Consider the following 22,027-nt stretch of genomic DNA (forward strand, 5'->3'; position numbering starts at 1 on the left):
TAATGAAGGTACCATACCTGTGATGATGGTAAGCATGGTGGTGGTGGTGGTGGTGGTGGTGGTGGTGGTGGTGGTGGTTGTTGTGGGAGGAGGGATAGTTGTGGGGGGATCTGGATAAAAAAAAAAAGGAAAATCAAACCCATAATGCTGAACACAACAATGATCAGTAATGACAAAACAAAAGCATGAAGACATTGAGATGTTTGATGACTTTCCCCTTTAACACCAAAAGGTCTTTCCTGTCAAAGACTGAGGTCGTGTAATTATATCCCAAAGTCTTAGGTGGAAGAGCTAAGAAAAGAAGAAAAGAGATCTCTCATTAATGAAGTGAATTAGGGATGAGGAGGTGGGAAATAGAGAAGTGAGGAAAAAAAATCTAAGCCTATGACATTCTCCACCCCCACTGGATTTTAAAGGTGAGGCTAAGTCAGCTCAGTGCTAAGAGGGTACAATGGCTGTCATTTCATTTGTATTTTAACAGATGGGAGGAAAGAGAAGAAAGCACTGCTCCATTTAAAGGGCTCCTATCAGCCAAGGATGAGTGTACCCCTGCACACTTGCTCTCTACGACTGCTAACTTCATTATTTACCATCAATACCTCCCAGCAGGAAGTAAAACTACTTCTATACTCATAATAAACACAAAGAAGAGAGAATGTCACCACTAAATATCAAGTTCCAGGCAAGTGAGATTTTACTGAGATTTTATTTTTTAAAAGTCAATAAATTTTACAACTTATAAATATTAATAAGTTGCCTTTGCTCCTGTTAAAAGCTTGACCTAAGTGGACTACAATGATAAAACTGAAAGAACATTTTCTATCTTGTAAACAAGAGAGCTAAATATAAATGAGGTCTGACCCTCAAAGTCAGGAACCCGATGGGGAACCCTCTGCTGATATTTGATAGACTGTATATTCTTCTATCACCTCAAAAATTATTTTGGGCTGAGGGAAGGGCAAATATGAAAGAGAAAAAAATTCTAAGCCCAAATGATCAAACTGAATGTGTTAAATTGTCAGCAAGACTTTGAACTAAGCAATCATTCTGCTATAATAGAGCATAAGACGATTTGAAGGCTTTTGATTTTAAATTTTATCTAAAGCATGTCAACTTTTTCTCTCTGACACATCTGGTGTCCTTTTATCTTCAAGTGAGCTCTCAGATTGTCTAATTAATACATCAAAACTTTAATTATATATTGTACCTTTACTGGGTTTTGCACAACTTCAACTTTATGAAGCCACTGTTTGGTGCCTGGTTGCAAGGTCTGCATAAAATGATTCCTACTACTGATCAATAATCCAAAGTTTTAATTTTCCTCAAAAAGGCTTCTCCCACATGAATATATGATCAGCAAGAATCAACAGCAAACAGTTCTAATTTATGGGGTATTTTGATCCTTGAAGTTGAGGACACAGGCAAGTTGCACTATTGTTTAATGCAGCTTCACAGGAGTCCCAGGAGGATTGCATGAAAAAATAAAACAACAACAAAAAAACACCCCACAATTCATTCTCCTCCAAGAAGTAGGAGTGATTAAATTAGTAATTTAAAACCACCTTTAAAAAAAGAACAGAGTACACAATACTGTGATTCAGGGGTTGTGTCCAGTCTTGCTCCTTGGTATCCTTTATGGAGAACACAGGCAGAGAAGCATTTTGCGGCCTGGCAGCTCATTTGGATGAGGCTACACCTGCTGTAGATGCTGGTGCATAGATGAACCAAGTGCATTGACATCTTGCTCCCTCCCCTGAACAAATGAACTATGTCCAGAGGGGTGTCTCTTGCCTGCCATTAGGCCAGTTAATGTGGCTTTTCTGTTTTGCTTCAATTACAATATTATCACTAAAAATAACATGTATATTTCATAGACTTCTCTGGATATACCATAGAGCTATTTCTAGAAGTATTGGCACAATATATGTGCTACCTGCACTATAATGAAAGTGGATCTGAATGTGAGCTGAAAATAGGAACATGAACCCAGAGGTGGATAAAACTATCGAGGGCACAGATTTCAGAGATGGGTCACCAATTCTTCTTATTATGTGAAAATCACATACTTTTAATTATCTTCATCACTACTGGGGCAAATGTTGTCCTTCATATCTAGCTCAAGATACGGGAACGAATTAAATGCCAATACTAGGTAAAACAACTCCATGCTTAGATCAGTAAACAAGATCATCGGGGCTCAGGCAGTAAATTGATCTTTCAGAGTATGTAAGTTACTTTCCAAGAATTAGACATTCTAGAAGTACATCTACTTTTAGTTCATAAGTCACTTACAAAATTGCTGTAGTATTACAGTAAGTCAGCTGTGGGGTAAAAAAAGCCTGGCCACTATCTTCTCAAACTGCTAGTATATTTTATTAATACAACAACAACATTACAAGTTTGGTATTCTCACTTACCATTCTTGCCTGTGATACTAGCACAGACTGAGAGAGATGGTAGTGTATCGCAGATCTACCAAATCCCTAGACACAGACAAATGATCCATCTCGTGTCAGGGTGACACATGTATGTTCATGTGTTTGCAATACAGGTGAGTTTTGTATTTTTTGGCCTTCAAATAATATACTGTGACCCAGAGGTTAATTTTAAAAAAAGGGGGGTGTTCTACTGGAAGGTAGGGAGAATAAGAGAATTTATTATTTATTATTATTAAACTTTGCTGTGGATGTTGGAGTCCCAGTACTGTATTATGGCTCTAAACCATATTTGGCGACCTTGTACGATGTTTCTAGACTTTCTTTTGTCATTGGGAAAATGAGATGGTAATGCTTAACTCACGGTGAGATCAGATGAGGTCATGTAGGTAGGATTGTCATGATAGGGCACTGAATGAAGTGAGCACTGAACAGAGGTTATGTCTGTCCACCAAACCCTCAAAATGTTTCCTGTCTTGAGATGTAGGATGAGTAGGTACAATAAGTCAAAATGGTTTCTCCAGCTTACACTTCTGAATCACAGAGCATATAAAGGACTGGTGGAAATTTGTCACTGCTCTTTAAAATCTGTAGTTTATAAAAAGAGCTGGGCGTAGAGTCTATCAAGCTGGGCACAGCAATGTAGAGACTGCATGGGGCCCAGACCCTTGGGGGAAGGCGGCGGTCACACCCAAAAGCAAAGAGAGAAATTTATCTTCCACCCCTGCTGAATGATCTGAGAGAGAGAGGTGGCTCCGCCTGCTGCGTGTCCTTCTTACCTACACCAAGCAGCTGTGCCCTTCCTGTGGAATCCCCTAACCTCTGGGTAGAACGAATGTTACTGTGTGTGGACCACTGATCATAGAGGGCAGTGTGCAAATACATGCTCCACAAGTCTACAAATACATGACCTTTTCATTTTGCATTATACTAGGGGAAAAACCTTCAAATACAGATTAAAAGTATATTAATATCCATGTAGACGGCATAAAGCATGCTTTTATTTGATTGAGAAAGTTGCCACTCCCATTTTTCTTCCTAAGGAAGTGTCCAGGTTTTAATGCATCAAGGTGCATAATTTATGTGTGCCTATGATACATTCACATATACTTATATTTCAATTATTTAGTCAGCCAACCTGAAGAAAGAAATGCCCTTTACTCCCACATTCATGCTATTTACAGCACTGAAATTTTGATACTTCTGCTTATTCATTCTATGTCAAGTCAGTTCATGAGTATTTTCCTTAGTGTAAAACTAATAGACTTCAACTGAATGAAAGAGACTCAATACAGAGGGCGTATACTCCTCAACTAAACAGAAACTATTGACTATATACAAAGTCAACAATAAGCTATTAAGGAGAAATGCCCGCCACATAGTAGATGCTCAGTAAATACTGATTACAGAATTAAATACATGATGATACATTTTAATGATCCTGTAAAAAAAATACTCATTATGAAAACAAGACAATTTAAAAGAAGGTATTTGCATCCAAAGCAGAAGCTCTAGGTGGTCTACACAGCTACCAACGGACTTTCATTTGCTCTGAGTATGTATTTACTGGCTTGCAACATCTTCTGCAATTTAATAGCTTCATGCTGAAAATAGGATAGTTCTGCTCATCAAAGCAGGAGAAAGGCTAGCCCAGGCATCACAGGAAAATACCACTGGGAATAAACTTTCTGAGCTGAAAGCCACTAATTGGTAAGGTTGAATTTTGCAGTCATTACTTCTAATATAATCTCCATGGCTTGTGCCTGAGGACACAGCCTTCCTACTCAGCATGACCAGAGACTGATGCAGTGGGAAATCCCCACGATTAGAGGGAGAAGAACAGTCACTGGCGACCTGGGTGGAGACACTGGGGTCCACCTCGGGCCAGGCTTCTTTAAGTTCTTGAAGGAAACCAACTGGCTTTTGATTTTCAACTTAACCAAAAGCTTTGGGAGCAAATCCCAAGTAGCAGCAACCCGTGAATAAGTCAGGTAGGGGAGTGTTTTATCTGCTCACGTACCGTATACATACAGCATATAATCCGAATGAGCTTTCCCCACTGTGTTTGAAGCCTCACAGCGGTATGTACCATTATCTGTTTTGTTTAGGTTATTGATGAACAGGTTGGGCCCAGACAGTACAGCGTGTTGAGGCATTTCATCATCCACTCTCACCCAAGTTACCATCACAGGCCTGCAAAGGAAAGGGGAGGACAACCAGCCACATTATTATTTCTCATTAGGATATCTGCACCAAACTTCTCACCCACACAGTCAATGAAGCACATGCAGGGCGACACAATTAAAGAGGACCTACTGGGGATATTTTAAATGCACAGAATTACAAGCATGAAGTCTCAAAAATATGTCTGGAATATAATTAAAAAACAAAGCAAAGCAAAGCAAAGCAAAACAAAGGAGTTAAAAAACCTCAAGTGACCACAAGCAGTGGTCTTGTTATTTCCAATTTATCCTCAACAAGTCAGCAAATAAACCAATGGGCCCTGCATTTATGCCCTCCTCTGTAGCTTTACAGAAATTTAGGCAGGACAGAACTTATCCATTGTTACTCATGTCATTAATTAGAAAAATAAAAATCAAGTTCTTGGCTAGTGATGCATGCACTAGTCTAACAGTTATTAGCACATCAAGACTGAATAACGCTTTCTTTTGGCCTCTGCTTTTTGTGAAACCACCTATAATGTAGGAAAGATGCAGTCACTTCCTCTGCCACGCCCCATAACCTGCCTCTCCCCACCCACAATGCACTCTGACACCCTGGTCCACCTGTTTATCTGCCCCTTGGCCAGCAACTGCCTCTTTTTCCTGGCTGTCTTAGGCCTCCATATTGCTATACTTCTTCCCTTGAGTGCACTTGCAGTCCTGCAGGGCTCTCGGGTTAATTACTGCAAGGCATATTTCTACATGGACCCTTTAGGTCCTACAAGAACACCTGCTCATCAGAGACAAGTTTACTTTAGTGATTTAAAGTATGATACTGTATCTATTAGAAAAAAAGCAAATTTCCCAAGACTCTCCAGAGTCCAAAATGCACTCATATCAGGTGTATCTTTAAAACTCCTATAATTTGAAAGCTTCTGCTCTCCAAGGCATCTACCCCAACCTTCTATAAAATCTAAGACTGTGCCTGAAACCTTTTATCCCCTGCCACGTGGGAGATAGAACCAAGAACTTTGTGCGTATTAGGCAAGTGCTGTACCACAGAGCTATACCCTGAACCCAAAACTTTCACTGTAAAATAAGGACAGAGGGATTCGAGTACAGAGGTTCCTTTCAGCTCCTAACCACCACTAACCCTAGGAGCAGTGACCCGACAAGAGACCCATGCTTAATGATGAACGGATACTCAAGCAGGCCCTGTTAAGTAGCATTCCAATTTTCAAATAGGATGTGAAGTTACAATTTTTCTTTAATTACACATGGTTTTGTCATCACAACCCAGTAAATTATTTAAAAATTAGTACTGCATATGTCCTCCTTGTAGGCGATGGCAAATGGGTTTGCCTGGCAATCAGACCTAATGTCCTGCTGCTTGACAGCTGAAACAATCAGTGGGGTAAGTGCTGAGAATATTCACAACATTTAATGGCAAGCTAAATTACCATTTTTATTGTATGCAATTTCTTGAGAAAATAAATAGGTAATGTGCTAGAAGGGATAGCAGCTGAGTAATGCGTGCTTGCTCATACAACCATATACCCATTCCTGTTTGAGAGGCACAAACAAATACCCTCTCTGGCATAAATGCCCTGAAGGAAACATGTAATTTACTGTCCCTGTGGCACATTCAATTGAACACAGTACCTTCTTCAGGGGAAAAAATACAGGTAAAATATAGGTTAGCAAGCCATATACTGTAAATGTGGTTAATGTGGTTGAATATAGGTATTGCAAGTGCCAAGAGGTCTCTCAGAATTTTCCCCCTTTCACTGGAGGCAAGGCAAGCTGCTATGGATACACAGAGGGAAGGACATTGTAGCCTATAGAGGGCTTAAGCACAAAACAAGGAGGGCTGAGATGTAAAGAAAGAACCTGACCACTGCCAACTTTCCCTTCTGCATGCTGTGCTCAGGGCATAGGTCATCTCTTAGCTGTCATGGGGAGAATGCTTTCCAAAGGGTTTTTGGGAAGTTTTGTTAATTTACTCTCAGCATTTTATATGGAAACTGTAATGGTGCAAGTAAAGTAAAACTCTTGAGTTTAAAAAAAAATCATGCCACAGGGACAGCAGAGGGAGCCTCAATGCTGTTTTTTTTTGTTGGGTATCACTACAAGTTTGAGCACCCTTAATCCTAACATTAACCTGTTTTTTGGATACCAGGGATAGATTTTTCTTTTTTTTTGGTACCGGGCATTGAACTTGGGTCCTTGCGCTTGCAAGGCAGGCCACCAAACCGCTGAGCTAAATCACCAGCCCTAATTTTTTCTAATAGTCAAAAAACAAAATAAAACCATACTTAGTTAAGAGACAAAAGATTCTGAACAAATGGAAAAATATTTAATGTGGCTTTTTAAAAACCACATTTAGTGGTGATATACATAGTTCCCCTAATTCACTTTAGATCATTTTGCAGAGGAGTAAGTACTTTTCAATAATTTCCAATAAAATGAATCTTACTTCTTTTTCTCTTGTGCAGTGGTATATGCATCCTCCTTAAGGAAGGTTCCTGAGTCTGTACTTACTAAAGAAACATTTCTCAGAGTAACATGTGACACTTTTGAGGGACAGAGATACAAAATTAAAAGGAGGACAAATCTTTTTGCCTAGAACTATTCCTAACTATAACAGCTTACTGTGAGTTTGAAAGCCAGCTTTCTAACAACTTAGACATTCATATAGGAGTAGCAGATATATCATTAGATTGTGGGCACACTGAAAATTTACTATTTGTGTGAGTGAAAACCATCCTGACATTCATGTTGATGATAAAATCAAATTAGCCAAGATCTCAATCTTAGCTGGCATTTCTCTTCCCATTCCTGACCATTCAGAATCATAGTTATTTCTCCCCACTTCCAAATGAATATTCTTTATTTTCCAAAAAATCTTTTATCTTTTATAGCAGAAGCAGGTGACAATGAGATATGAATGCACCTCCTTGTGTTGTGACATTTACGGCTTATGACCCTCTGCCAACTTTGGCCTTCAGGACTTACTGGGGCTTCCCGATGGCTTCACATGTTAACTCAAGCGCGTCCCCTTCACGGGTTAGACCTTGTAGAGGATAAGTCATCTGAATATGCACTTGAGGCTTATCTGTGTGACAACAACACAAAGTATAATGTTTAGTAAATGATATCATCAGGCAAGAAATTACACTTGCACGCTGCCACAAGCCCCACACTACCAGCACTTACTCTCTCCCCATCCTCATGCCTTCAGTAACATCCTTCTAATTAGTTAGTAATCCTGGCATTTGCTCAAATTAAATTGACTAATAACTCTAAGGAGTGAACCGCGAATAGATAAGAGATTCATACACCAACTGCGCCACATCAAACATTTCCTGTGAAATACATTTTGTTACATTGAAGTTTATCTCCAAACTCACTCAAGCTAAAGGAAACTCATTTGCCTTCATGCTGAGGTGAAGCCACAGATATTTGTGGTGCTCAGAAGTGATACATTTTATCATATATCATATATTACTATATGACAATATGTTGTGACACTGAATATTAATGAGTTTGCCTCTTCTATCCTTTTGTTTTCAAATGGAAAAGGCAGAAGCTCTGAACTCTACTCAGACAGCTTTAGGAAGAAAAGAACTGGGAGGTTTGGGTGGCTCCCAGTGAAGCTGGGATATCTCAGCATAAACAGAAAAGAGGAAGGGAAACCGACATGTATTCAGAGCCTATTTTTACAACCATCTTTGGTAGTAGACTAAGTCCAGTTTTAGGGATGGGAACTCATACCCACAGTGGAGCTCAAGGTCATCCAGATAACCTAACCGGAGACACCCCCATGGAAGGTATATTGGGTTAGATATCTGATGCAAAACTACATTTTCCAAAGGCAAGCTGTAATTAAAGCCAAGTATATATAGATTCTTAATGTAATAAATAACTTAGGAAAGTGAAGTTAACATTCTTATTTCCACTAGCTACTTAAAAATGGGCCCATAAAGTGTGTGGGGATGTGGTATAAATGAGAAGTGACGGGAGGTGTGGGGAACAGGGAGAGAAGCTGGAGAAGTTAGCATCAACACGGATAGGCATACAAATACATGTACAAACAAAACGTGAAGGCAATTAGTTTTTTTTTTTTTTTTCCCTACGCTGAACCAACAAGCCACTAATCCCTAAATCAGTTTTCTCATTTAATTCTGTAGCTTGTAAATGTATATTTTTGGAAATGTACCCAAGAATAATAAGTGTGATAGGGCAAGACATCAGTTGGCTGAAAGGTCAAAACAATTACCACAGTTTTACTTTCCCAATCACACCACCTAACCAACAGGCCCGCGGCCTTTTATAAGCCCTGCTTAACTCATTAACATTCATCCTATGGAATAAGGAGAAAGACAGAGATATGGCTGGGATCCGCCAATCTCACCCTGTTCACAGTTTTGTAAGCTGCACAAGGGAGTCCTCCCTAGGGATGGTTGCTTCCAGATGCATTTTTATAGTTTTGTTCCTAGCACACATCTTTTTCTCATGTTTATGAAAAGTGTAAGGCATTCAAGACCTTTTAAGAGAGCTCCCCTTAGATACCCTGTAGTGTACGTTGCTCACTGTGAATCGGTAGTACTTTCTCTTGCCAGAGAACATCAAGTTGACAAGTCCAAAAACTCAAGCTGACCCTTGTAACACAGATGACACACGTCTGTTTTTGCATTTGTTGGCAAAGAAAATGTTTAGGAACAAAATGGCAAGGAAGTTTTCAAATACCAATAACTGGGTTGGGAAGGTAGTAATTAAATACTCATAAAATATAAACATGATAACCTTGAACTAGTTAGTACTGGATGCAGGGCTAAATGAAGAGCTCCTGGTTATGTCTTTTTAGAACTGTGGACGACATCTCTGGCTAAATATAACCGGAGAGTGACTGACGTGTGTCTACTTTTGGATGTGTAAGCCCTTCCCCCAATCAGTTAGTTGGGGAAACCTATTTTTAAAAGATACACAAAAATTAATGGGGGAAGGTTATGCACTGAACACGTAGATAACAAAAAGGCCTGTCACCTAAGAGTTCACACTTAGAAATAAAACACAGCACTATAGAGTCACTGGTTAGGGGACCTCTGTCATTTTTACCTATAAACATTCTCCGTAAGGCTAAATTTAGAGCTCAAAATTTGGGCTAAAATGTAACATTTGCTTATAGGTTAATCTGTGATCTACAAAAGGGCTACAATTCTTATGCACTGCTGACTTAGGCCCATTAATTCAGGAGAAGCGAAATGCTTGCTGGCCTATGTGGAAAATTTCCATCAGTTTTATTTTTTCCTTTCCTGCAATTTACAAGCAAACAGAAAGGGTATATTTTCAGTACAGTGCATTAAGGGTTTTACATGTTCAACTTCCATTAATAATAAAGAGAGTGTTGAAAAATCTAATCCACCCTGCCTCTTCAGTACCACTGAGTTTGCTTTAGTTAAATGCTTTTTTATGTTCCTAATGTACTGTTTACCAGTTGTCAATAACACACATAAATCAGGAAGAACAAGCTAAGGATTTGCTATACCTGGAATTTATATAAAAACAATGATATGCTAAGCCACAGAAAATACACTATTAGGTTTTTTTTTTTTAACCATCAGTTTTGATAACTGAACTTCCCAATTTACTTTTTAGGCTTCTGTATTTTAATAGCTGAAAAACTAAACATGAATCTTGCTTGTACTATTATATGGAAAGATGTTCCCTCTATTGACATCCACAGTATTTATGGGCATATCATGTAGCCATGGGCAGCTAAGTTACCTTTGTACCCTCTGACTCAAAGGTAAGGTCTATGTGCCAAGATCTGTCCCTGGGTGATGGAAACTTATAAACAAATCCTGTTCCCTTTCCTTTGCGTTGAAAGAGGCCCTTTAGTATTATCAACAGGTGGAATAGAAACCCTGGGATTCCATAATACCTCTAGAACTCAGGTATGTTAGATTCTGCTAGGAAGAAGATCCTTTCTACAATACATAAGTTAAAATACTGAACAACCCAGATAGCTGATTCAATAGCCCAGAGCTCATCACTTATATTTTAATTATGTCCATAAATCAAAATGTTATAACCTACCAAATCTTTTCTGAAATAGAACCAGACTCCAAGATTGATTTTTAAGTAATGAGGTAAAGCCTAGTACATTTTCTGGGGATCATTTTATGCCTTGGTTGTTGTTGTAAGGCACAAGGCTAAAAGCCAGATGACACTTTCAACCCAAATGCAATAGCTGTCCAGAAATGTATCACTCAGAATGGCTTAATGTCATTATAAAATGGAACTGCTATATAAAAATAAGAAAAATAGTTAGGTCTGTGCACTTAAGGAACATTATAGTTATAGAGATGGCATCACCAACAGCCAATCAATTAGGTTGAGGGTTCTGAGGTTTTCATAATACACTGTAATTTAAAAAAACTCTATAAAAGACACTTAGCAAGACTGCCACAGCAGAGAAAATTTGTTCAATAGTCAAAGTTGCACAGAGGGTTAAATACCAGGAGGCTTTAGGTCACATTACAGCAGCAACCAATTAAAAAAATAATATTAAAAGACATTCTGATTTGATGAGACTTTCTTTAAATGTACTTTACACTCTCTATAAAGGGGAAAATATAAAAGGCAACTCTTAAAGAGGTTAGAATGGCTTGCTGGCAGATTACAATTGATTTCATGCCAGTCTGACCTTGTACCATACTCTATGATCTTTTCAGAAGATGAAACTCAAGATTCTGTATCCTGTATTTCAATTTCCTATGTAAATGAAAAAGCACAGTCTCCTCTTTAGAGTCCAACACTAACACAGCAGGTCTTTGAAGGTTTTAGTTTTTTAAAAAGGTATTTTGCAGTTTGCTTGTGACTGGAATGCCACCCATCTTGGTGGCACAAAAGAGCTGAGGCAAGAGGGAGACACTGTCCTGATCTTCTGGCAGGAGACCGAATATCCCAGGGGTACGTGCCACCTTCCTTCTCCTCCAGAAACATTCTAAATCAAAGGATATGGGCATTGGATGTTCTTCCATGTGCTGAGCACAACCAGGCCAAAGAGCTTCAGTGCAAATCTGTGTCTGCAACTGCATTTGATAAATAGGCTCTCCTCTCTATGTTCATTGCTTGGATTTCATCCAATACTCAGAAATACTGGTGAGTGTGGGCTGTGAAGATTGTTGATTAGGGCCAACTGTTTCAAATCCCACTCAGGGGAACTCAAAGGCAGCATGGACATGGATGAGATCAGGATGGCTGGGGAGAGGTTCTAGGGTCAGCCCCTGTGCATTCAAGTGAGGAAACATTGACTGACAGTCTTTCCAAACATGGAGGATTACTGCAGTTGGAGTAGAATGATAATGTGAAGATTAACCTGAGATTTGCTTACAAGTATGGCTGCCAAACTGTTGGGAAAAGTTAACTTTTTTTTGGAAGTGGGGTACTGGGGATCAAACTCAGCATCTTGTGCTTGCCCGGCATGAACAGTACCAATGAGCTAAATCCCCAGCCACAGGACAGGATAACTTTTAATAAAGGAGGGTGATGTCTAGCACACAATGTGATTAGAACTACGTAAAGAAGAGAATCACCAGGAGCTCTCAGTGAGTATCTGCAAAAGGCTTGCTTTCTATTGTCATATGATCACAAATAATTTGCACTACTGTTTAATTTTGTTTGCTCATGCAGTGAAGGACCGCCTGCAGATACATGTGGTGTATGAATTACAGTGCTTAAACTGTAGCTCTGGAAGAAGGTTGGATTACTAAGAGGGTGGTGATCAACTGCGATGAGTCTGAGGTGAGACCGAATAGCATATGGGACCACACTGCTAGCATTGTCATTCTTCTTATTTAAACTTGGAAGTAATTTTGTGGGTATCAAAATTACTGTTCACTTGACAGAACTAAATTTTATTCTGTGTGGCTATGGAAGAAAGTTACATTCCCAATGGTTTTGAAATCCTCTTTTAAAAATTTTTCAAAAATTGGAAGGAAACATTGGGCAAATCAAACACTACACAAGAGCACATCTCTGTAGGAAGAGAGGCTTTTTGTTTTGTTTTGTTTTTAAATTCCTGATAAACTTCAACAGGTCCAGTGCCCGAGACAGGGCAGGCATTCAAAATATATGCGTTGAGCGAATGAAAGAATAAACGAATGGGCGAGTGAATGAGACAGTGGAGCAATGGCGGGGCATGGACTTCTACTCCCAATTCTACTACTGATTAAAAAAGAAATCAGACTGAATTTATCTTGGTCCTCATCACAAAATATCCATGCTTTTCTTTTGGAAGATTCATCTAGCTTCCAAAAGGTGACATTCAGCCAGAGTTCTGGTTTATGCACTTTCACTTCATTACACATTTATTTAGCACTTCTGGTGTGTCTCAAAGTGGTGTCCTAAGGAAAACATAAAAACAAAAACAAAAACAAAAAACACTGAACATTCTTTTTAGTTTTAGAGGATTGCTCCATAACCATTTAACCCTTCTACAGAATCAAAATTTGACCTTGAGTTAAAAACCATGACGCAAAGAATATATATTTAAAGACTAGTTTCACTATGTACATATTTGATGTCCATAGCATAATAGACATATCTTTAAAAAATGTATTAGGTCAGTCAGAACAGCCCCTGTAGAACAGGCCCCTTGCTGCAGGGTGCAAAAGCTTTTTCCTTTCAGGTCTTTTCAAGTCTGGCTGGCAATGTAGGTGGCCCAAAATTTACTTGTTGTATTCTGAATGTTGGTTACTAAGCCTCCTATCCTCTCTGGTACTGCAGAATGAATCACCAACAATCTATTACAAATAGAACATTGGGAACTTGGAACTGCCACTGCTCTGTGTAAACATGAAGAATAAGTTAAAAAATTAGCTCCAATCAGGGGGTCTCCATGCCTTGATTATGCCTCACGAGGAATAATAAATACTGAAATAACCTCCCTTAAACCCAATTCATTGCTTTAGAAAAAAGAGCAAAAGGAAGAGCAGTTTTTGTTAAAAAAAGAGACTGGAGATCAGACAAAAACAGGCCAAATCTGAAACCACCAGCTATTATGTTTTGAAGAATACAACCTGGAAACAGAATGGATGGGGAGAGGATTTAACAGAGGACTCGCTCTTGGAAACTAAGACTTTTCCTCCACTCCAAACAGGAAAGATTTTCCGATTTCCAGGTTTTTCTTCCTGCTTCTCTGCAGGGCACTATCAATACCAGAGAAACATTTATTTTGTCACAGATAAAGAACAAGTTTTGATCATCTCCTCAATGCCCAATTTTCTCCCAGTTGAGGGAAAGAAAGAAAGAAGAAGAAGAAGAAGAAAAAAATCCCTACCCTTCTCTGGACCATAGATGAACAGGAATATGGATTAATAAAATACCTGGCTACATCCAGTCAATAAAACTCATTTTGAAAATGATGCCCACATACATGATTAACTGTCAGATGATAATCGAAGCAGAGAAGGCATTCAAGTGTCCATTTCAAGAGTCTTTGTTTTCATTCTCCCTCTCAAAACTCATCTTAATTTTTTTCTCTTTTACAAATATATACAAAACTCTGACAAAACGAGGATTTTTGCAAAACATTTTAAACAGCAAGGCTATGAAGGGTGAAATCAAAGACACACAGCAGTAATTCTAGAGCTTCCAATTCTCCTCTGTCCAGAGTAAGCTTTCCTCCCTTCTGCACAGCAATCTGAATTTCATACTGAGGGTCACAGCTTCTCTTTGAATTCCCAGCTTATGTCTCTATGTGTTGCCACCTTGATGCTATTTAGACAGTTTTCTTTTAATGCACAGACAGCGAACTGTTCTCATTTAAACAAGCCTTTATTTGACAAGAGTGCATTCCCTCAGATCGGAAGCTCCACTAACCATGCTACAATTGTACCACGCACTGCTATAATCAACCATGGTGTATATTTGGGCAATATCACCTACACAGAAAAAATGCAGAGAGATTTTAGGGTCACATAGCTCAGAACATTAAAAAGCAAAACTGTTCTGTGCATAACATCTAAGAAAGCAGAGCTCTGAATTCCAGCTCGAGAACATAATTATTTTCTGTTTTAAACATTTTAACTGTGTGCTGCTGCTGTACCCTTGCTGGGTCTCACAATGAAATCTAGGAAACTAAGAGCCCTACTGTATGTTCTTCATTCGCAGCAACATTCCTATGAGAAAACCTTATTAATGAGCTTGCAAACGAGCACCCAACAGGGAAATGTCACAAACAAGAGCGGCTAATGCCCCAGAAAATCAAATAACTGAACACTTGGCTGATTGTGGTGCCTTTCATATTTATAATAAAAAGGGGGGTTTAATTCACTGGTTCTGAAGGGGTCAACACCTTGCTGAACAAAACAACTCATTTACTTATGTTTAGAAATCTCTAGATGATAAATTACATTGATGTTAATCACTTCAACGCATACTACACAATATCTGTACTCACCAAAAACTTAAGGATTATTAAAAGTATGACAGCATACACATCTGGATGATTTTTCACATAATTGGGCACAACAATTTCTCCTGGTACCAAAAAATAAGAGTACTAACAAACACTGCAAAATTCTTGTTCAATTAATTATGACTTGAATCCACAAGACAAAAGCAATTCTGAGTTGCAGCTTAAGCCTTGTTTGTCTTCTATGTACTATGGAGATACTCCATCTTAAGAGGAAAATTGGACCCACTTTCCTTCTTTTTATCCCTGCTTGCTTTTTTTAGTCATATTTAAATAAGGAAACTCAATGGCATATGATTTATTAAAGCACAACTTTTTTTTTTTTGGTACCAGGGATCGAACTCAGGCCCTTGCACTTGTGAGGCAGGTGGAAGAACCACGGAGCCAAATCCCTGGCCCTCAATGGCATATGATTTAGGTTGTCACTATTTCATTTCCTTTTAACATGATTTTTTTTAGAAGGATACAATTTATACAGAATGTAGATATATCACCTGTCATTTAACCTTATCCATGGTTAACATTCATTAATTCTAGGGTATATAAAAAGGTTGCCATAAACCTTAACTACCCAAAATGAGCTAGGGTTAAGCCAACTACCATACTTAACAGCATTAAATTAGATCTGGTTAGATTTGCCTCAAGGGAGTCTAATTTACTCAGAATAGAATCTTGAGGGGCTTAGTATTTCCTGGTGATAATGTTTATCACTGAAAGGATATGAAATATTTTACACAATATATATATATATATATATATATACACATACACACACATGAATCAGTTTTACTGATATTATTATTTAGGTTGGGTTAGATTAAGGTAATAAAGTGACCGAAAGAAAAATAGGTCTTATAAAGTGTCCTTCAAATAGCTCGTCAGAAGAGCTCAAAAGGGATATGGTAACCAAAATGTGGTGAATATGTGATTTTATTCATCTTTTCCAAGTCTATAGCTATATACACATACACACACATGAATCAGTTTTACTGATATTATTATTTAGGTTGGGTTAGATTAAGGTAATAAAGTGACCGAAAGAAAAATAGGTCTTATAAAGTGTCCTTCAAATAGCTCGTCAGAAGAGCTCAAAAGGGATATGGTAACCAAAATGTGGTGAATATGTGATTTTATTCATCTTTTCCAAGTCTATAGCTATCCAAGAATTTTACAGGGGTTGGTGAATAAGAACGACCAGCTTTAAGGGTTTGGTTTAATTTAAAATACAAGTATAATGTCACTCTTCACAGGGTATCCACCATAATTAAACACCCACGTAGACCAGGTACTGAACAAACTGTTCTAAGGCTTGCATGCATTAAGAATCTCTTCTGTCCTCATGGCCATCAAGATCCAGTCCGCTTGTCTTCCGAGAAATGCCTGCTATGAGAGAACTGAGCTGAGTCTCATACCACTGGCAGATGTGTCAGATGTGCGGTAGAAGAGGCGGGGGCGCTTCTGTTGGTGCGTAGCTACTGGTGCTTGGGGAGGGGAAAGCTGAGAGGATGGCACGGACAATTCAATCCTGTGCGAAGAAGAAGCAATCTGAGGAATTCCTAGCTGACTCTGTGAAGTTCTTAATAGTGTTCTAGGAATAGATAGCAACGGACTATCAGCTGACTTTCTTCAACACTGACAGGCTTATTTCTGGATTTCAATCCAGACCCTCAATTCTCACTCATGTTTGTGTAAAGAACTGCAGTTCTTAACCTTCCTTTATAAAAAGTATTTTTCCCTGCATACATTAAAAAAACAGAATATTGAGGATAAATTGTGAGGTAACTTATGTTGGCTAAAAGAACAGAGGGTTGCCCTTCTGCCCCCTCAAAAAGCCATGGTAAGAGCTGGGAATGATCACTAAGTGCATCATCAACTTTGGAAGGTGTTAAATTAAAGCCACTTTCCTGCAGGCAAGAGCCAGCAGTACTTTGTTAGACTGAAGTTAAAATGTATTAAGATATAGAGCCTTACTGCTTTTCTTGGAAGGACAGATCTCTCTTGAATACAGAAAATATGGAAGGCAAGGTTTATAAGGATCATGATCTAGTTTTCCAGAGGGCAGGAGGTGTACCATTTGAAATACTATGCATTTGGAAGTGTAATTTTGTAGTGAGTGGAAGTATATTCTATTTAAAAGATACTCTGGGAGACTACTTAAAGAGTTTAGGGGTGGAAACTGGGCGAATATCTGCTCAGGACTCACAAAGGAGCTAATGCATTATTAAAGCTAATGAGCCCCTACAAGGAAAGTTAATGGATATTAAGTTTGCTTAAATGAATTACATATTAACAAAGTCACAAGAAATCTACTATCTGCCAATTTAGATAATATCTGATCATTTCTGTTTTCCCATTATAGGGACATTACACCACAATAGTTTTAGTGATATAAAAATTATAAGCATGATGCTCATAATGAAACTATATAATGAAGTAGATGAAATGAATTAACAAGAAAAACCTGCATTATGTAATGTTAAATTGAGCCAAGCTAAACAAGTAGGGAAAGGTTGGGATGGGATGTCTCTTACAAACAACTTTTTATAACTCTTTCTGCTCCTTATTTTGTTCAGGCAAAATGTGATAAAGAATGAATACTGGTGGCCTCCAAAGGTATGTTCGCATTCTAACCACTGGGGAGCTTGTGAATGTGGTCTAATAAATAAAAAGAATATGTCTCTGCAGATATATTTAACCCTACGATCTCAAGAGGAGATTATGCTGGATTGTCTGAGTGGGACCTACATCCAATGACAAGGGTTCTGACAGGCAACACAGAGACGAGAAGCCACATCACGATGAAGAGTGACTCTTTGAAGCCAAAGGCCAAGTACTCTTGGAGCCCCTAGAAACCAGAAGAGGCAACAAAGGATCCTCCCTTAGAACCTTTGGAAGGAATGAGGTGCAACTTTGGTCTTTTATCCTCCAGAATTGTGAGAGAATGAATTTCTGTTGCTGTAAAGACACCAAGTTTCTGGTAATGTAATTAATAATAGTGGCCATAGGACACTAATGCAAGGATTCACAGAGGATAATGGTTTTTCTTCATTAGATCCCCAATGGCTGTTATCCTAATCAAACTTTTACAACATTTTCACTGTGCATATTCAGATGTCACCTAGAAATATTCAGAAACCAAGTTATAGAACCCTTGGATGAAATTGGCTACTTGGTTATAACTTGGCCAAGAGAATGTTTTTATGTAGAATCTTATTTGTTTTTTTGAAGCAGAAGGATTTAAAGGAGAGGATGAGAACATATTTAGTCTATAGGGCACCTTAAGGAAACAGCCTCATTCACTACAGTCCAGCTTTTACTGATGAAGTCATCAACACGTGGCCCTGATCCCAGAGTTCGACTTTCAACTTACCATTGTAATTTCAGCTAAAATAGAGGAGGACAGGCAATTTAAAACAAAATGCTGATGTGGAAAAGGAATAAAATATCTCCTATAAAAAACTCCAGTGCTCATGGTGGGATTAAAAGAGGAGGAAATTACCCTAGATTTTGAAGTTGGCACAAATGATGACAGTCTTCATATTCAAAGAAATTAAATTTAAGTCATATGTTAAAGCAGATTGAATCATTTTAGTTTCACATTTGGGTTAAATGTAGTACTTTCACACTCACATTGGCACTTTCTAACATGGTAGTATTTCGTTAAGACAATCCTTTGACTATTTTTCTACCTAGACAACAGGAAAAAAATTCTATGGATGCTACATAAAATGGATGTATGCATCCAGTACAGAGGCTCTCAGCAAGTGCCACACTGTGCCCTCGGATTGAAGCCTGTGTACTCACACTGTACTTCTAGATACCGCTGGGTCTGCAAGTTGCCAGTGACAGCAGGGTGCTCCACCTGACAGATAACGGGGACCCCATCATCCTCCTTGTGCACCTTCAGCATCAGCTGACTGGTCACAGTGTACATGTCCGACCACTCTTCTACCTCCGATTTGCCTGTAAGACAGAAAACATATCAAGCAACCAGAGCTGGGTAATTTTCCAACAGTCTGTTTTTAGATCCTCTTCCCACTCCGCACAATCCAACATTGCTATTTTAATAAATATGATGAAAGTCCCTCCGAGAGAGAGAAATCTGTGGATACATGATAAAATAATTCTTCTTTAATTTCTAACTTCTCAACCGTAGAGAATGGTATTTAAGATCTCTTTAAACCTCAAATGCACTATTTTTACTGAAATATATGACTTGTTTCTTCTATCTTAAAATCTCCTATAAATCAGCTGCTAAGTTCAGCCATTTTGACATCTGGCAGCTCAAGGTATTCGGGAGGAGAAAAGGAAAAGTGGTTTTTTTTTTTGAACCCTACAAAAGTCTGAACTTGAAATATCTATGAGGCTGTCATGCTGTTTAAAAATTCCAGGACGTCATCCAAATCCCCTAAGTAATTCAATCAGCAGTCGAGATATAAACAACCCCTTTTGCCTACCCCCATCATCAACAATTAAGAGGAAAAGTAACTAAATGGATTTACATAATTGAAATTGTAATTGAAATGTTTAAACTCTGAGACTTCTGGAAGGCCACAGAGATGCAATGGCAGTGGGCTAGAGCAAAGTAAGACTTAGGGCTTCGGGCCAGATGGGAAACACATCCAAGAACATCCAGAAAAGGGGGAGGAGGCTTCCGGATGGAATGAATAGGCCAAGGCAGTCCCTTCCTGAACCCAGCACTCCCAGGAACATGGCACACCATTAACTTTCTTTTAATGTTTTGTACTTAACGGCACACATTTAATGGCTCAATTCACTTAGACAGAAAGGCAGAGGGGAAACGAGAAACTCCTTCCTTCCAAAACTATACCTAGGAAATAGGGGCTTAAAACAGAACAAACTTTGGAAACTCAAGCCATTATATATAGATTTCTCTGTTTCCAGATATAGATTTCTATATCACCATTCTAAAAGGGCTTATTCTTTTTTCTTAATACTGTTTGTATATTTAACAAACACAGATGTAGCACTTATTGGTCTGGGTGCTACCTAAATGTTTTATAAGTATTCACTCATTTCATGTTCACGAGAATCCCACAGTGTGTATTATTATTCAATTTTAGAGGACAGTGAGGCTACCAGCTAGTTTTTTGTCAAATAACTAGAGGATTTCAGCCCCAGGGTCTCGTTTAGGGCTCTACTTTCAGGGTAACTCTGAAAAGAAAGGACTCCGAGAGCTGGCACATACAAGAAGATTAGGATAACTGATGAAAAATGGCCAAGGAGAATACAAGCTATAGAAGTGGTGATGAAACTATGGTACACATGCTGCAGCAGGCTGTTTGCATCACTGAAAGCTCTAAAAATTCCCCATCACTGGGCTATGTGCTTCAGCCAATGCAACAGCTGAGGTGGCAGGTGTTTGAGGTTCTAGGAGTCAAACTTGGGAACACTGGGCACCTGGAGCCTGCTACACTGTACTGACACTGCAAAGTCAGAGCCTTTGAGAAGACAGGCTGGAGAAATGGGCAACTGAATGATATACTGGGTTGCATAAGAAAGGTAGTCCCTCGTAACCTTATACTTAAGATAAAACTCTTAGTTCACTTGCAACCCCTCTTGAAAAGCATATGGTCAACATAGCTCATGAAATAATCAGTTGCAGAATGACTTGGAATTTTCAAAAATGTGTACCTTGAAAATTTGGGTTTTGACCCACACTGAGTCAGCACACCAGACAGGTTAAAAGCTATGAGAATTGAGATACAGACTAAGCTTGAGCTGAGGTGATAGCCCTAGCAGTAATTCTTCCTGGCATAAAACTGGGCATTAAACCCAGTTTACAGGGTTACAGTTCTTTCTGGACATCTGAATAGAGCAACAGACATCAGCATGAACCCTCAAACCACAGACCAAGCACTGATATAGAAGAAAATACTGTCATGATATGGCCTCAGATGTCTTTAGGAATTGATTATAAATTTATATCTAAATTAATACTTTTGCTTCAGGGGCATGTTTGTCTATAATTTCCACAAAGGCCCACTTGCTAAATTAAGTACCAACTAACTACTTCAGTACAGAGCAGTCTGTATCTTACCTTTGAGCTCTTTGTTCCCTTTGAACCATCTAATAGTCGTGGCTGGTTTGCTGGCCATGGCAGTGCAGTTGACTTCAATCTCCTCGCCTTCCACGGCAGTGTCTTTCTGGATATCGATCATCAGGTTACGCGGTGGGACTACAAATTAAATATATGGGCTTTATAAACACATGGACCATTTCTGGACATAGTCTTCTATTTATCGGAAACTAGTACTACTGCTATCAAAAAAGAGACAAATAATCCTGATGGGAATTGAATACATACTGCCATGAGAGGAGGAAAAAGAAGAGCAAAGCCATCATTAAATAAAGTGAGTTATGCAACATCAGTAAATATGAAAATTCTCTTCTAAATTTATCTTATAAAAGACCAGTCTAATTCTAAATTATCCCGGACCATGTTATAATAATATAGATAGCAGTCATTGCTTATTAGAAAATTGATTAAAGAATGGATATAAAAGAAGAGTATACACTATTGAAATTATTGTCCTTCTCTGAAAGCCCCTGAGGGCAGTAATTCTCCTTTAACTCAACCCTTGGATTTCAATCTTATTATGAAAGATTTCAAAGTCTAACAACAAAGATAAAAAACCTAGGGTCCCTTAAAAGAATCACTCACCATAAACATATACAGAAAAACTGTGCCCCAGAACCAGTTCCATTTAATTAGATGGATTCAAAGAAACCCAGAATGTAATCATGTCCTTCAATAGATGGCTTATTAATAAAATCCTTTGGATACAAAGATGCAGTAATATAGGAAATGTCAATTAGTTTGCAGCAATTTTCCACATTCTGAATTTCAATGCTCCAGATTTTAGAAATCAAAGCAGATTTATATATCACAGTGAGAACCACTCTTTCTGTTGTAGTGAATATAA

General features: G+C 38.5%; 1 protein-coding gene across 8 annotated transcripts in view; it reads right to left on the minus strand.

Annotated features, from left to right (window-relative positions):
- The window catches only part of Cadm1 (cell adhesion molecule 1), a 331,083-nt gene that overhangs the window by 44,171 nt on the left and 264,885 nt on the right, over positions 1–22,027 (minus strand). For 4 of the 8 annotated variants that reach the window (XM_033764350.1, XM_033764348.1, XM_033764351.1 and 1 more), the window contains exons 4-8: positions 21,142–21,279; positions 18,885–19,043; positions 7,613–7,712; positions 4,456–4,628; positions 18–110 (exon numbers count right to left, since the gene is read on the minus strand). In XM_033764350.1, the coding sequence (XP_033620241.1) occupies positions 18–110; positions 4,456–4,628; positions 7,613–7,712; positions 18,885–19,043; positions 21,142–21,279 (663 nt within the window). The remainder of the gene's footprint in view (positions 1–17; positions 111–4,455; positions 4,629–7,612; positions 7,713–18,884; positions 19,044–21,141; positions 21,280–22,027) is intronic. The other 4 variants (XM_033764354.1, XM_033764352.1, XM_033764355.1 and 1 more) reach the window with 1 other exon arrangement.

This window comes from Fukomys damarensis, unplaced genomic scaffold (assembly GCF_012274545.1).
Source record: "Fukomys damarensis isolate Sample0158 unplaced genomic scaffold, DMR_v1.0_HiC HiC_scaffold_16, whole genome shotgun sequence".
Taxonomy (NCBI): domain Eukaryota; kingdom Metazoa; phylum Chordata; class Mammalia; order Rodentia; family Bathyergidae; genus Fukomys; species Fukomys damarensis.